The sequence below is a fragment of the Dermacentor andersoni genome, chromosome 7 (genome assembly GCF_023375885.2).
Source record: "Dermacentor andersoni chromosome 7, qqDerAnde1_hic_scaffold, whole genome shotgun sequence".
NCBI lineage: Eukaryota > Metazoa > Arthropoda > Arachnida > Ixodida > Ixodidae > Dermacentor > Dermacentor andersoni.
Window position 1 is genome coordinate 81,092,267 of NC_092820.1, and position 13,939 is coordinate 81,106,205.

The following is a 13,939-nucleotide window of genomic DNA, read 5'->3' on the forward strand; positions in this document are numbered from 1 at the left end:
CTCAGTAAGAAAGGAGGTTCATGGGGGTGAGGTGTTTCTCGACCGTACGTACGCACACACACACGTTTCCCATCTCTCCCGGTCTCAGGCTCGACCACCCTCTCCCCTCTTCATCATAGCTTTCCCTTTCGATGTAGCGGACTCCTGCTGGAGCCACCGAATGTTGTTGTGCCCCAACCTCCGCATGGCTGTCCCACCACCCTCTCGCGAAACTTCTTCTCGATTCTATACCCTCTCTCTTTTTTTTCTCTCTCTTTCAGGCACACGATTCCCTCGATGAAAGAGCGATATAAGAGAGAGAGAGCGAAAGGGAGGAGAGAAAGAGAGAGTGAGTGCGCGTGTGAAGCGGAAGGGTGAGCCATCGCTTCTGCGGACGCGGGAGAGACGGCGGCATAAAAGCGCTCCGGCGGCCACCGGCAAAATGCAGACAACTGCGACGAGCATCTCTCGACAAACGCGAGCACAGAGACGGCGGTAGCGGTGCTTCGTTGGTGTTCGTCAGTTCGGCACTAGGCAGTGGGAGAGGATTAACCAGTCGATCGCATCGTTTTTGTGTCGATAATAACGGGTTGCTGTCTGTTGCTGTTGGCCTTGGGATCGGATCCGCCGCGACAAAGGTGACAGACGACGTCGTCGTCAACGGGGCTAAGCAGGGACATTGATTCGTCTGTTTCAAGTGCGGGACTCCTGCCTGTGTTCTTCGATCTCACAAGCATTATGGTCTTCATTATCAATCAGGTAAGCTTCCATGCTTTATGTCTTATAGAGGTTATCTTTCCTTTATCAACGAAAAAAAAAAAAAATAAACACGAGGTAAAATTCGCGAGACGAATGAGATAAATACACTATGCGCCGTCGGACATGATTTTATCATATGTTAGTTGTATGATCACACACTTAGGATGATGCCGCGTGTGATAGTGTAAATTTAAACCTGATACAGTATCGCTTATGTCAGATTAGTTGAAAGAGTGTTTGGGTTCTGCTCTGTCTCCGAGGATGAATATGGCGCAATAGTAAAAGAAAAAAAAAAGGAAACAGAAATTAACAACAATAACAAGAGAAAGAAACTGTTGAACGTGCCAAGAACGAAAAAAAAAATGTCAATGCCACAAGCACCACAGGTTGTCTTCACATAGGCGAGTGCTTAGGCTACAAGAAAAAGAAATCACGGAATATATATATATATATATATGTATATATATATGTATGTATGTATACATGTATATGTATGTATGTATGAATGTATGTATGTATGTATGTATGTATGTATGTATGTATGTATGTATGTATGTATGTATGTATGTATGTATGTGTATACATACATACATACATACATACATACATACATACATACATACATACATACATACAATGAATGGCAGCAACCTTGCCTCTTTGCCAATTATACGTCACGTATGAAACGTAACAGAGAAAGCAATATCTTTCTTTTCTATTACTCCGAAGAATCATCGCACTCGCAAGATCCTGCTCCGTATTCGTTATAGCGAGTTCTTACCACACGCGAATTCGTTATACCGAAACGAGCCGGCCGACTGGCCCCGCAATACGACGCGGGGCGGACAGCATAGCACACGTGTACGCTTCGAAAGCACACCACACAACCGCCGCGCAGAGAGCGTGACTAAACGAGACAACTCTCGCGTACATCACACATCATGCCAAGGTATGTTGCGACAAAGCCGCGTACAAACATCCACGAGCTAGCAGACAGGCGGGCGTTCGACCCGTCGCAGGCACGTACACTCATCCATACCTCGCGGCCTTACGCTGCACCACGTGGTACGCGAACAGCTCGCATATAAACAAGCCTGCCAAGCGGAACGCGGCGCGTATGCGCACGTATGACTCGGCTTCATTCACGCGAAGCAGCGAAAGCAGCCAACTCTCTTCGATCGCGGTCACCGCGCCGCATACGCGCACACCGGAGGCACGTCGTATACGCGTCGTCGCCGAGGCTGCCACCGCGGTTACGTTTGGCCGCGCTTCATTAAAATTCCGCGCGTTTCCCGAGGCCGCTCACGGAGACCGGTCAAGTAGACAGCTCACAGCTATACAGCGAGTAGCACGTTTCACTGGCGCCGTTCCCAATGGAGCACGCGACACGCAACCGCGCTCTATAGAGGGTGAGTCGGCGGCAGGCTTTTGGTCACCGTTACGCACACACCTGAGTCGCGCGTCAAACACGCGCGGACAATTGGAAACCGTGTTTGCGAAGTCCGGAAACCGCTTATCTGACCTTTACGCGCGCACTCATACAGAAAGCATATTGACACTTGCCTTTAATGCTTGCTTTTTTTTTTTTTTTGGCATTGGTCAAACGAACGAGCTTGAGGGGCTCGCAACATCGTGACACGTCTTTTCGTTACGACTGCCCGGAGGTATACAGACGGGAACTTCTAATTACGCTTATTGAGGGGTGTGAAACTGTAGACTGCAGCGACATCGGCACTCGTATCGCCTGGGTTCAGGCAGACGGTGTAACTTGGGGGCAACGGAGCCAGAGGCGCCGGAAGCTTGATATTTGCATGATTGCGGTGGCGAAGTTGTTTTCCACGGTTGCGGCGAGGCAGTGTCGTAGTCGACTTGGGGCGTCAACTTGTTTGTGAGTAAGGCAGGTCAGGGAAAAAAAAGAGAGAAATATCCGCTCGCGTCCTGCCCTTTCATTATCGCAAGGCTCAGCGTTCGAAAATGTTACACCACTCGCACGTCCGAAAGCGTCTATCTTGAGCGCGCACCACATATCAGGCAAAATACCCTCCTCTTAGAGAACGAAAATTAATGACCGATACGTCAGTGGGAATGCTGCCTTCTTTTCCCTGCGATTTCCTATAGTCGCTGTGTTTACAACCGTGATATCGGCTATCATCTAGATTCTAAATTCGCTACCCTTCGCAACGACCTCGATTGAGATACGGGGAGAAAGGCGTCGCCCTAAAGAGAGAGCTAGAAATCAGGGCAATTAGGCCTGAAGAGAGGAAAGCAAGATTTAAAAAAAACATGTAACGGGGAAAAAGAAAAAGAAGAAACTGGCTTCGTGCCAAATCACTTTCTGCAATTATGTTCCCACCGCCTCTAATCGGTAATTACCCTCCCGAAAACAAAAGCCCGGGAAGTCCTATAGTAAAGTGTCCAGGTCGTGTCAAAAACTCGATTTATAAGCTCGCGCGTTTATTTATAACGGTCGGTAAGATCAAGGGGAATGTTTCGGAGAAAGGGGAATTTCTCTTGTTGCCGCCTTTTAAGCAACGGCCTTATATATATATAGGATATCGAACATAGAAAAGAAAAGGAAAGTGTAATTGGGTCGTTAAATAAGGACGGGTGCAGCCCAGCTTTCGCGTGTGCTTCGCAACCTGTTGTTTCTTATTGTATAGACGACCTCACACGTATTTGTTATAGCTTCTTTTTTTGCGTCTTTAAGAGTGGAAGTTAGAGGCATCCAACGTGAGAGTTCAGTATTACCTGCTCGGACGTATCTTGGAAAGAAAGAAAGAAAGAAAGAAAGAAAGAAAGAAAAAGAAAGAAAGGAAAGCGAGCACGCTTGAGCGGTTCGGAGTATGGACGATAAAAACCCAGCTCAAGTCGAATCGAACATATAGGTCAAACTTGGCAGTGACGTAATCTTTCGCAGAAGCACCGCACAAGAATTATTGTTCAACCTCAAACAACCAATGATACGAACTTCCGCGGCTGGAGATTCGTAAGTGGCTGGCATCTTGACAAATGCGCAACTCTGTACGAATGATTGAGTTACACGTGTTTGAGTATGCACGGGTTATCGCCAGCACTGCATCACCATGGCGGAACGTAGAGGGACATTTATTACGTTCGAAAAAACCTGGGAGGTCAGCCTGCATCAAAGTTTAGACCTGCTATTCAACATTGGTGAAGGAAAATAAATGTAATAAGTTTGATGACAACGACATTGGTTGTATGAAAAACCACTTGAACAGCGAACGTTCTTCTAAATCTCAAATCCAGAATGCTGTTTTGCAACGATTCGAGAGCTTTTACACCATCATACGGACGACAACGGTCTCGGCCACGGTGCCAGTAGAAATTTTTCGGACAAATGTTTATTGACAAACTTGAACAAATGTTCTGCCTGTGAGGAATCCAAGGAGCTAAACTTTTTTTTTTTTTTTCGTTCCGTTGATAGGCGGCTGACATAGATTCTTCGTCATTTCTACATGATATCCGTAAAGAGAGTACGTGTTGGAGGAGCGGGAAAGAAAGATAGAAGACTGGGAGGGAGGAGGGGAGGAAAGACAAAAGCATAAGGCAGGGAGGTTAACCAGAATAACGTCCGGTTGGCTACCCTACACCGGCGGAATGGGAAAGGGGAGAACAAAGATGACAGGGAGAGAGAGGAGGGAAGGAAAGAGGGAAATTAGCGGTGAGTTCGCTGACGCGTGTGGTCTAATAGTAATTGCACTAATAGTCACCGATGTTCACACAAGCCCGGAGAAGCCCGGGAATGCGCCTGCTTGGCTACACTACATTGATGGACTGCAAAGGAGCAATTGAAAGATGAGACAGAGAGAGAAGTGGGGGCAAGGAAAGACGCGATGAGTTTGTGAACACGCGCGGAGTACGTAAATCTGGTGACACTAATGAATATGCGGGTTGAATCTCATGATAAGGTATATTACTCTCTCCATTCTTTTACAAGTTTGAGTTTATAATGGCCAGTCAACAAAGTCTTCATTTCAACGTACAGTGTTCTAAAATTGTTTAAAACGAAATTAAGCAAAATCAACCAGCAAACAAGAAGAAACAGCATGATGGTCATGCTTGAGAGTATAGTCCCAGAGTGATGCAGAAATAAAACGGTTTTAAGACGTTTGCCATTGTAAGACAACACCGAAAGACTTCCGGTGGAAGCTGAGAACAATCTCAGCGCACGCCTTGGTCGAGGCGACCTTGTCTCTGCGCGTCCGCAGTTTTTCAATAGTTCCATCGCGTCAAGAGTAACTCCGCCTCACAATAATATAATTTGATTTGCAAACAGCTTACGTTACACTCCTGTTACATACAAAGAAATCATCGGGAGGTTCGCTTGGGGTGCTGTGACATTGTTTACGCGCCTAGAAAGCAACCAAATTATACAACCAGGACCCATGTTTACAGAAACGTTCTTACGCTATAACGTGTTCGTAAACAAGCACGTGTCACCCCATTGCGACGTTGGACATGTCGTTAGCGAAGACAACTGGCCAATGGCGAACCGCTCTAATGAATAAAAATGTTTATGAATGCCGCTCTAGATTAACAAAATTTTAAACGGGCATGTTAAAGCTATTGTGACGTAATCCTGATTCAGCGCTCGTTTAATTTCTCTTCATTGAGCGTGTCCGACTATTTCGGCAATACTTCGACGCCTCGCTAACACCTAGACGTGCCATCCAAAATAACAGAGGTATAGAAGGCCTTCACGTTACTTCCGTAACTTCGTGTCCCATTGGATAGTCAGCGGCCTCGAGAAACATTCAGCGGCAGTCATGCGTTCAACGATTAAGCAACGCTCAAAGTTCAGGTCCTTCGGCATCATGAGCATCGCGTCCTGAACGGGTCAACCGGACGCCGAGGACCGACAGCCGGACACTGACGCGAACGCTTCATCACAAGGGGCAGTACGGTCACGCTTCAGTTAGCTTATAGTTAACGACAAACGGTCCACAGGAGAGCATTTCGGCAGTGATGATGATGATCTTTCTCTAAGCACACGGAGGACACTGGGGTAAAGGTGGATGGGGGAGCTAGGTCTTACGGAGACCGGGTACCGTAATGGCAAACGGAGATGAACTGTGAGCGACCGGTATAGAAACGCAGGTACACTGCGCATGCCACTTCACCACACGACAGGTCACGCCGTCTCGCTGGTCCGGAGCGGGGAATATATTCGGTTCAGTGATGATGATCATGATGATCGCGAGCGCGGACCATCACGTCCCGTTACGGCATAGTACGCGACCAGTTAACGAAGCTCCGTGAGCTCGCGTGCACCGACCCGACGACAGGTCACGTCTGTAGACACACACACACGAGTCGGACGGGAGGAAGCGACACAAGGTACAAGCGTGCCTCTGTCAACACCTGTCAAGAGGCAACGACGTACTCCGCGTACAACACACGCGCGTGCGCGGGCAGAAATCGTTAGCTGTACAGGGTCGCAAGAACAAGCAAAAAAAAAGAAAAGAAAAAGAAAAGGCCAGTACAATGCAGACTGCGCGGCTATAGGAAGTGACCGTGACGCATCGTACGGAAGGAAAAAGGTAGTCTACCGCGCGTGCCGCGTGAACTTGAAACAAAGAAAGAAAAGAGAAGAAAAAGAGAAAGAAAGGAAGCTCGGGGAAAAGACGACAGCGTATACCGTCTACTCCGCTCCAGTGACTCCGTTCACCCTCCTCGCAAGGTTGGTAGGAAAGCGTACGTGTGTACGAAAGAGAGCGAGGGAGAAACACCTCCTCTCTCAAGGTTGGCAGGAAGGCGTGCATCTGTGCACGAGAGAAGGGAGAGACGTAAAGAGAGAGAGAGGTGGTATTGGAAAAACTGGCGAATGAGTCGTGCTGGAAAGCCCGGGCTACGAGAGGGGGAGCCGGAAAGAAGTCATTCGCGGCCGTTCGCCTACGCTCCCGCTCTCAGCCCCTTTCCCCACTTCCTTCGCTCGCGCGTCGTTCATCAACCTTTTTCACGCACATTCCGAGTGGCGGCGTAGCAGAAAAAAGAAACGGCGCGCCGTCAACGTCGCGTCGTTACGTTCGCGTTGCGGGCTCCTTTATTACAGCCATCAAAAGACACGCGTATACCTTCCCAAGCTTCTCGCCTCCGATTCGTGTCCTTGAAGTATTAAGGAGTGAAAAAAGAAAAGGAAACAAAGAAACGAGAAAGAAGAAAACTCACACGTGCGTAACGCATACCCAGCAGAGCCCTTCCGTTTTTCCGCACATACGCTCGCTCGCTTCCTTCCTCGAAGTTGCGAAAGAAGAGGCGAACTTCGCGATCGACTCGACCGGTCCCCGACGCGCCCTTTCTTATACGTTGCATACCGTCGCCTGTCGTGTAGGGGTCTACGGGCTAGTGTAAAAGCGTCAGTGCCCGCGGTTCTTCGATCGCGTTCGCCACGCGGAAGTGCGCGCGGACTCTTTCTTCGGATCTGTTTCTCCGCACTCGGCAGCTGGTTGGCTCGACTGACCGTCGCCTCGAGTGATGATTGCGAACCGGGTGCCGAGAGTACCGGCTGTCACGCGATTTGCAGGGAAGAAAGAAAGAGTTCGTGCGCGCTGATGCATCGACCCCGGTTGGAACGTGACGCAACGAAAGACGCATCGCGCCGACGATCGCCTGTAAATGTGCCCGTACAATGCAGCGGTTCGCGCAGTTTGAGTTCTAACACGCACGCGCTAACGGCGCCATCCCCGCACGATATTATAGGCCTTCCTCGCCGGCGTGGACAGGTAAGCGGCGCGAGAATTGCGAAGCCGTTAGAAATACTGCTCAACTCGCATCATTCGCTTATACAGAGTGTGAGAGTTCGATTGGGAGAGCCAATTTTTTTGTCTGTCACAGTTTACGGGCAGGCGCAGATAATTTCGTGGTATTTGAAGAAAGCGATATAAGCTTTTTCTTTTCTTGAACTGGAAGTTGCGAGGGAGCTCGCTCGATAATTTTTGTCCACGGAAGTGCTGCATCTTCTGGCCTAACATCCACATTCGTAACCTTTTCTCCAACAGCTCTCAATCATGACGTGCTCGTACGACCACCATGATGGGCTTTCCAAAATTCTGGTAAACGCCACTTTGAGTCCAATGAGATTGCGAAGGCCAGGTCATTAAAATCTAGCGCTGGCAACGTGTTCATCGCGAAGCCACCGGCCCAGGCTATACAGGACGCGGTATGTGAAGCTTTTTATGTCGATTAATGGGGATTAGAGAGATTACAACTAAATCCTGGAGAGGCTTGGCTTGTAGAATACGCCTAGTACGCAACTGCAGATTGCAATTATAAGAAACAGAGCGGCACGCGCAGTGCACGTGACATGATACACAGCAAAAATAAAATCCTATGGACGCAATATACAAACTGTAGTATGCAAAAGCATACAATCTCATTGTCTACTACACTGCCTGTCTCGGTACAAAGACGACAGTTAGAAAGGCGACATCTCTTCAGTTTGGGACGAGCAAAGTGCGCTCTCTACGATGGCGATTAATGCTCGATGCGATTAGGAATGGCCGGGAATAACTTCCGCGTGACACTCGAAGCCAAAGAGGAACGAGAATCGCTCTCGCGAGTGGCAAACAAACTAAGGCGCCGAGCGCGAGCGACCAGGGCGCCGAGGCAACGGCCCCGGAAGACAACGCAATTCTCGCCGCTCTCTCTCTCCCCTCGCACGCACGCGGACAGACAATCGGTCGCGCTTGTTCGTTCCAGACGCGTCGACCTTCCCTTCCGTCACCGCGAACTTGAACGCTCTCAGCGCACGGGGAATGTATATTACGCACACGAAGCCGCGCTGGAAGCCGAGGGGGTCAAGTGGCACGCACAAACGATCGGGAAAAACAAAAAAACAAAAGAAGAAACCGGTCGCACTCGATCGCATGCCCGTGCGTACACACGCACACAAACGGAACGCCCAGGAACGCCCCCGTTAAATACCCGCCGCAGGGCCCTGAGACATCGACTCGTCGCTTATCGCATGACGGTTTCGCCTCCGAATGCTCGCCGACGACGAGACCTGAGAACGACGCTCCGTTATTTGCTTTGGAGGGCCGGGTGTGCGGAGGGCGCGATAAAGAGAGGAACGACTCCCGAAGAAGCGCCTGCCGTGTCATTACGCCGTGCACCCTTCTTGATCCTATACGAACCGTGCGGCCGGCAGGTGGCGTTTCGGGTCCGTTTGATTTCGCTATACCGCTCGCTGCGTAAACGCGGCGGCTTAGTTACCAGCTGGCGACCTCTGGCGACATCTGTCATCGTTAGCGTACAAACCTCGTGGGAACCTGCCTCCTTGTGTCCGGCAATGTAAAACCGGATCGTTGCGCGGTCCTAGGAACCAGGTGTGACTTTCCTTCCGGGATGAGATATCGAGGAGGGGGGGGGGGGGGAAATGAGAGACACATTTTGCGTATACTGGGGCATGGGAAGAAAGTGGATCGATAGGCAGTCGCACGGTGTACGGGTAGGAGCGCATACGACCCACGGGGCTATTTCGCGATATGCCCAGGTGCATTATATCCATTCGTCACTCCTATTGTAGTGAAGGGATCAGATACCCCGATTGTAACGCGAATTTGTTCTGCCCACCGTCCACGCGCCTCTTGAGCCAAGGATCACGCACTACGAACACCCAGATTGAGAGAGGCTTGAGCAGGTATCCTCTTCCTGCTCCACTAAAGTATCGCGGGAGTCGAGAACAATTTTTTTTTTTTCGAATGGTGTTACGGGGCTGGAGTCTGGGAACCTTTATCAAAAGTACATGCTCGCTCAGCAGGAATAGGGGTGAAAATTTAAACGGCAGTAATGAAAAGTCGGTGGCAAAGAGTTGGCTGTACAGAAGCAAAGAGAGGCGATAAAGAGAACGAAGAAAGGTTAATTAAACGAAAGTTCAAGTGGTTGACCGGTGGAGATGCTTGTGTGCAATGCAAGGCTAGAACAAAGTACAAAGAGGAAAACGAGACCAAATATCTGGTTACATTTACACTGTAATAATAAAGTGCATGAGGTGGCATAAATGAAGAAAAAAAAATTTTTTTGAAGCGTGTGTTTAAGCTATTATTGCAATAAAAGGACAACACTTGAAGCACTTGTTTCGAAGAACGTGATCCTTGTGTCGAGCTGGTACTCTGAGAACCATGACCTGTATATCTTTCTTGAAAACGGGGAGAGCGAAATTTATGTTCCGTCCTTACCGCTAACATAATAATACTTAGTGTTGCACGAGGCAATGCCAACACACTTTCTTAGACTGCGGACCAATAGCTTTATCAATTAGTCTTCTGGTAAGGCATGCCGTGACCGGCTGTACGCATGTCGCTGATATACAGCGCCCTCTGACTCTGCATATTGTGTGGCACGCAGTGCTTCGGGTAAGTGAGGCTATATTCCTCCGCAGTTTTTTTACTTTTTACACCGCTAGCTCTTCAGTTTGTCTATTCTTTTGTGTTTGTTTGTTTCTGCAATCCTTAGTCGCTAAAGTTTATATCGTGGCCTTTCTTTCCGCATTCCCATCACTTGGTAAACAACACCAATAGAGCAAGCGCCTCTTCGCGCTGCTGCTACGGATTGCGTAGAAGATCAGTACGGCCCGTTCGGAAGCTCGAGCTGCGTGCGGAGAAGACGCGCGCTGCAACAAGGTCATCCACGCCGCCCCGCCCTCGCCGGGTCGGCTGGATTCCAAACGAGAGCCGTGAAATGCATTTCGGCAACCGGCACAGAGAAGGGGGCGAGCGGGGTCTCCATCCGACGAACATAGTAATATATTTAGGAGTCCCCGTGAGGTCGATGTTGTTTATTTCTCGGAAGTGAAGACGGGTGTAAGGGGGAGGGGGGAGGGGAGCGTTAAAGTGCGGAAAGGACAGCGTGACAGCGTCGCCTCAAGGTTCCTCCCTCGGAAGGCTCGCGTGCTCTATTTGTGCGTGCCATCTTTCTCGCGCGCCCATCCCGCCGCGGTGTCGATCAGAGATCCGGCCGGCGCGCTGTAAGGTTTCTTCCGCTGACCTGCTTCGACGCAGAAAAGATGACACGCCCGTGGCCCTATAAAGTCCTTAAGGCGAACGAATGAGGCTGTAGCTCTGTAAGCCGAGGAGCCTAGAAAGAAGCGAAAAAAAATTTAGAAAATAGTAAACGACGAAACGAGCAAACGAGCGAGGTGCGTGGTCCTCACGCAACGTCCAGAGTCAAGCGTCAAACGCTGAGAGAGGGGGGAAAATGATGCGACTACCGGGGGGAGAGAAGGACCGACGCAACTGCGCGTGAGAGAGAGAGAGAGAACTGGAGAAGCGGCAGCCGCAAAGGGAACGGACAAAAACGCGAGACTCCGGAAGACTGCCGACGTCGTATATACGTCGACCAGACGAGCAACGGCCCCACAGCTGTCCCCGAGCCCAGAAGCCGACACGTGCAGAAGGCGCGCTCGTCTGGACGCCGACCAGAGAGGTGTGTTACAATGGACGTACCACATGGACGTGCGTGTTTGTTCAGCTCCCCGTTCGCCGTGGCAAGCCGGGCATTGTTACTAAACGTCCATTGAACGTCGCGCCTACAGCACGGTCCGTTGCGTGGAGTATAACCCCGTGCGAGCGCGTAATATTGCGCAACACCGCAGCCGCGCCGACGCCGTCCCGCGACCTCGTATCTACCCACGTGAGTCCTGATCATCGATTGCTTTTTCGAACGCTTTGCTAATCAGCGGCAACAATAGTTTCTTGAGATATCCGCCATATCACGTGCATTGTTTGACGTCACGTCTTGAAGACAAAGTGCTACAGATGTCCGGTCGGAGACAGTGCGTCAAGACGAGTGTAGTTACAGAAAAGCAAAGCTATACATTGCTTCGCTGCTACCAAGTTACTGTTGTTAGTCAACGCTTGTGTTCTCGTCCTTTCCATCTGTCCTCTTCGTACTGCGACGTCTCGCACTTCAGCAGACGCCATGCATGCAACACCCAACTGCCCCAACGTCGCGCACTGTCGCATTTGCCGCAGTATATTCAAGTGATGCTTGTTAACCGCAGGTCTCGCTGTGCTACGGGTCGTATACCTCTGCGTTATCGGAACATTGGTACCACTAGTAAATGTCATTATGCTAGAAGCGACTGCTATAAGCACAGCCTTGCTTTTTGACTAAGGTTAGTTCTTTGCTCGGTAACGTTCGTGCGTGGTTAAAGTGTACGTTCACTTTAACCTTGCTAAATCCTGCCCCCCCCCCCCCCCCCCGCAAGTATAATCGCGAGTAGTATGCAATGGTAGATGCATCTCCGCTTTTTTCTTTCCTTTTTTTACTAGTGTTCGTGCTGTAGTCAATGCGCAGGAGCTTCTCTAGTGGGAGTGAAGCTGGGGTTGTTATAGAGGCAATACCGGAAAGGGGGCTAGCGACAAGCGGGTTTTTAGTCCCCGCGATCACTGATAGTCGAATAACTCCGTAAATGACTCGTGAAAATGAACAAGGAGAAGCGCTGTTCTCGTTGTTTGCTACCCTGTGTGCTACAGGGTTTGCTGCAATTTAACGGTAGATATAAAGCCACTGCTGCGTGAAAGCCGATCGGGAAGAGAGCTGTTCAGTTAGTGCGACAAAATAATGTCGAGCAGCCTGACGGATTGCGTGTTATACCTAATAAATGGGAATAGAAACAATGGAAGAGCCGTCACACGGAGGCACAGTTGATAAAGCATGTGTGCGATGGAGAAGTTACACGTACAAGCGTTTATAGGGGTGAAAAAGGCAAAATAAATCTATTAAAAGAAGAGAGGCGTGTACGTATACAGAGAGCTTCCAGGAGGGCAATCAAAAGAAGCACGCATTTCCTGGCACGCTGTGGTTGAAATAATTCAAACCAAGTTCGCAACCCATGGGTACAGAATTGGCAACCGGCGCACAGAAGCGTGGCCGAGGCCTTGTTCATAAGCGTGACGTATTGCACGCTCACATATTGTGCTGGAACGGGGGTACACACTAAAACGCTCAATCAAATTGGGACATGTCACTCCTTGCGATGAAAGAAATACAAAATACATATTCATTTTAGCCGACATGCAATCTGCAAGCTGCCCTGACAACTCAGATCGGTGAAGTTGCTCTACGCCATTATAACACACTTGTCACATTTTTTTGTGCACCTATACCAGACTAGCTACGATGTAACCTTCGGTTTCGACATAAGATACCAAAACGTCATAAACACTGCGCTGCAACTTGTATCCAAAAGTTATTAGCACCTAACGTGAGAGCGTGCATTATTATAAAACATACCTGCAGTTGAAGAGTACAGTTCTATGCCCTTGCTCGTGCTTCATGACCTGCATTTTACGCAAAGACAAGCCTGTTTGGTAGATGACGCCGCATCGGCACATGATCCTGGCTTATCGACGCAAGGTCCGCATTTTACATTTAAATAACAATAATAAATAAAGTTAGTTTCACACTCCTATTTGCTTTCATTGTCTGTCAGCTTCATCTTGTTGTTAATAACAAAACGTCCGGGCCCTTGGTTCCTCTTATCGTTCACAGAGAACCACTTAAGGACAAAGATAGGCAAGCCTCACCTCAGACGGCCGGTTCTTTAGACGAGCCGCCAAGAACAGCGAGATCCAACTGTAACCAAGATAAAACAACAATTCTATACCATAATTCCAGGGTTTTATAGGTCAACGTTTCGTCATGATAACATGTTTTCATATGACGTGTTTCACGGAGGAAAAAAAAAAAAAAAGAGTCGTCGCGACCACATGTTCTCACTTCGAGCGACCCGCTTCCCACTCGCAAACAGCGATTCAATCCGAACGCGCGGATGCGTCGTTAACAATGATCAGAGATAATATCAAATTTCTTGTTTTGCTCGATCAAACACCTTGCTTAGCCTTCGCCGAACGCGGCAGGAATTGGTCTACTCGTCTGCTTTTCACCGCACATCGCGGCACGTCAGCTCCCAGTGCACGTTGATAGATTATCAGAACGCTCTGATTATCTTCCACTCTGGTTAACCTCCTTGCCTTTCCCCTTTCCTCGGTCTCTCTCTCTCTCTATCAGAACACACGTGTGCCACTCCCACCCTCCCCTTCCGATATGCGCGCTCTCGCGCCAGCCACCCCTCACAACCTTCAATCTGTTCCAAGGGCGGCCACGCCTTCGCACCTCCGATGCCCGAATCGGCTTTTCGTGGAAATCGCCCGCGCGCTTTGCGCCCGACGTAGCTATA

The 13,939-nt window shown here is 49.5% G+C and overlaps 1 protein-coding gene across 1 annotated transcript in view; it reads left to right on the plus strand.

Moving 5' to 3' along the window:
• The first annotated feature begins 271 nt into the window (after positions 1 to 271).
• The window catches only part of LOC126534233 (uncharacterized), a 36,089-nt gene continuing 22,421 nt past the window's right edge, over positions 272 to 13,939 (plus strand). Inside the window, exon 1 of the mRNA XM_050181494.3 lies at positions 272 to 738. Within this exon, the coding sequence (XP_050037451.1) occupies positions 718 to 738 (21 nt within the window). The 5' untranslated portion in view covers positions 272 to 717. The remainder of the gene's footprint in view (positions 739 to 13,939) is intronic.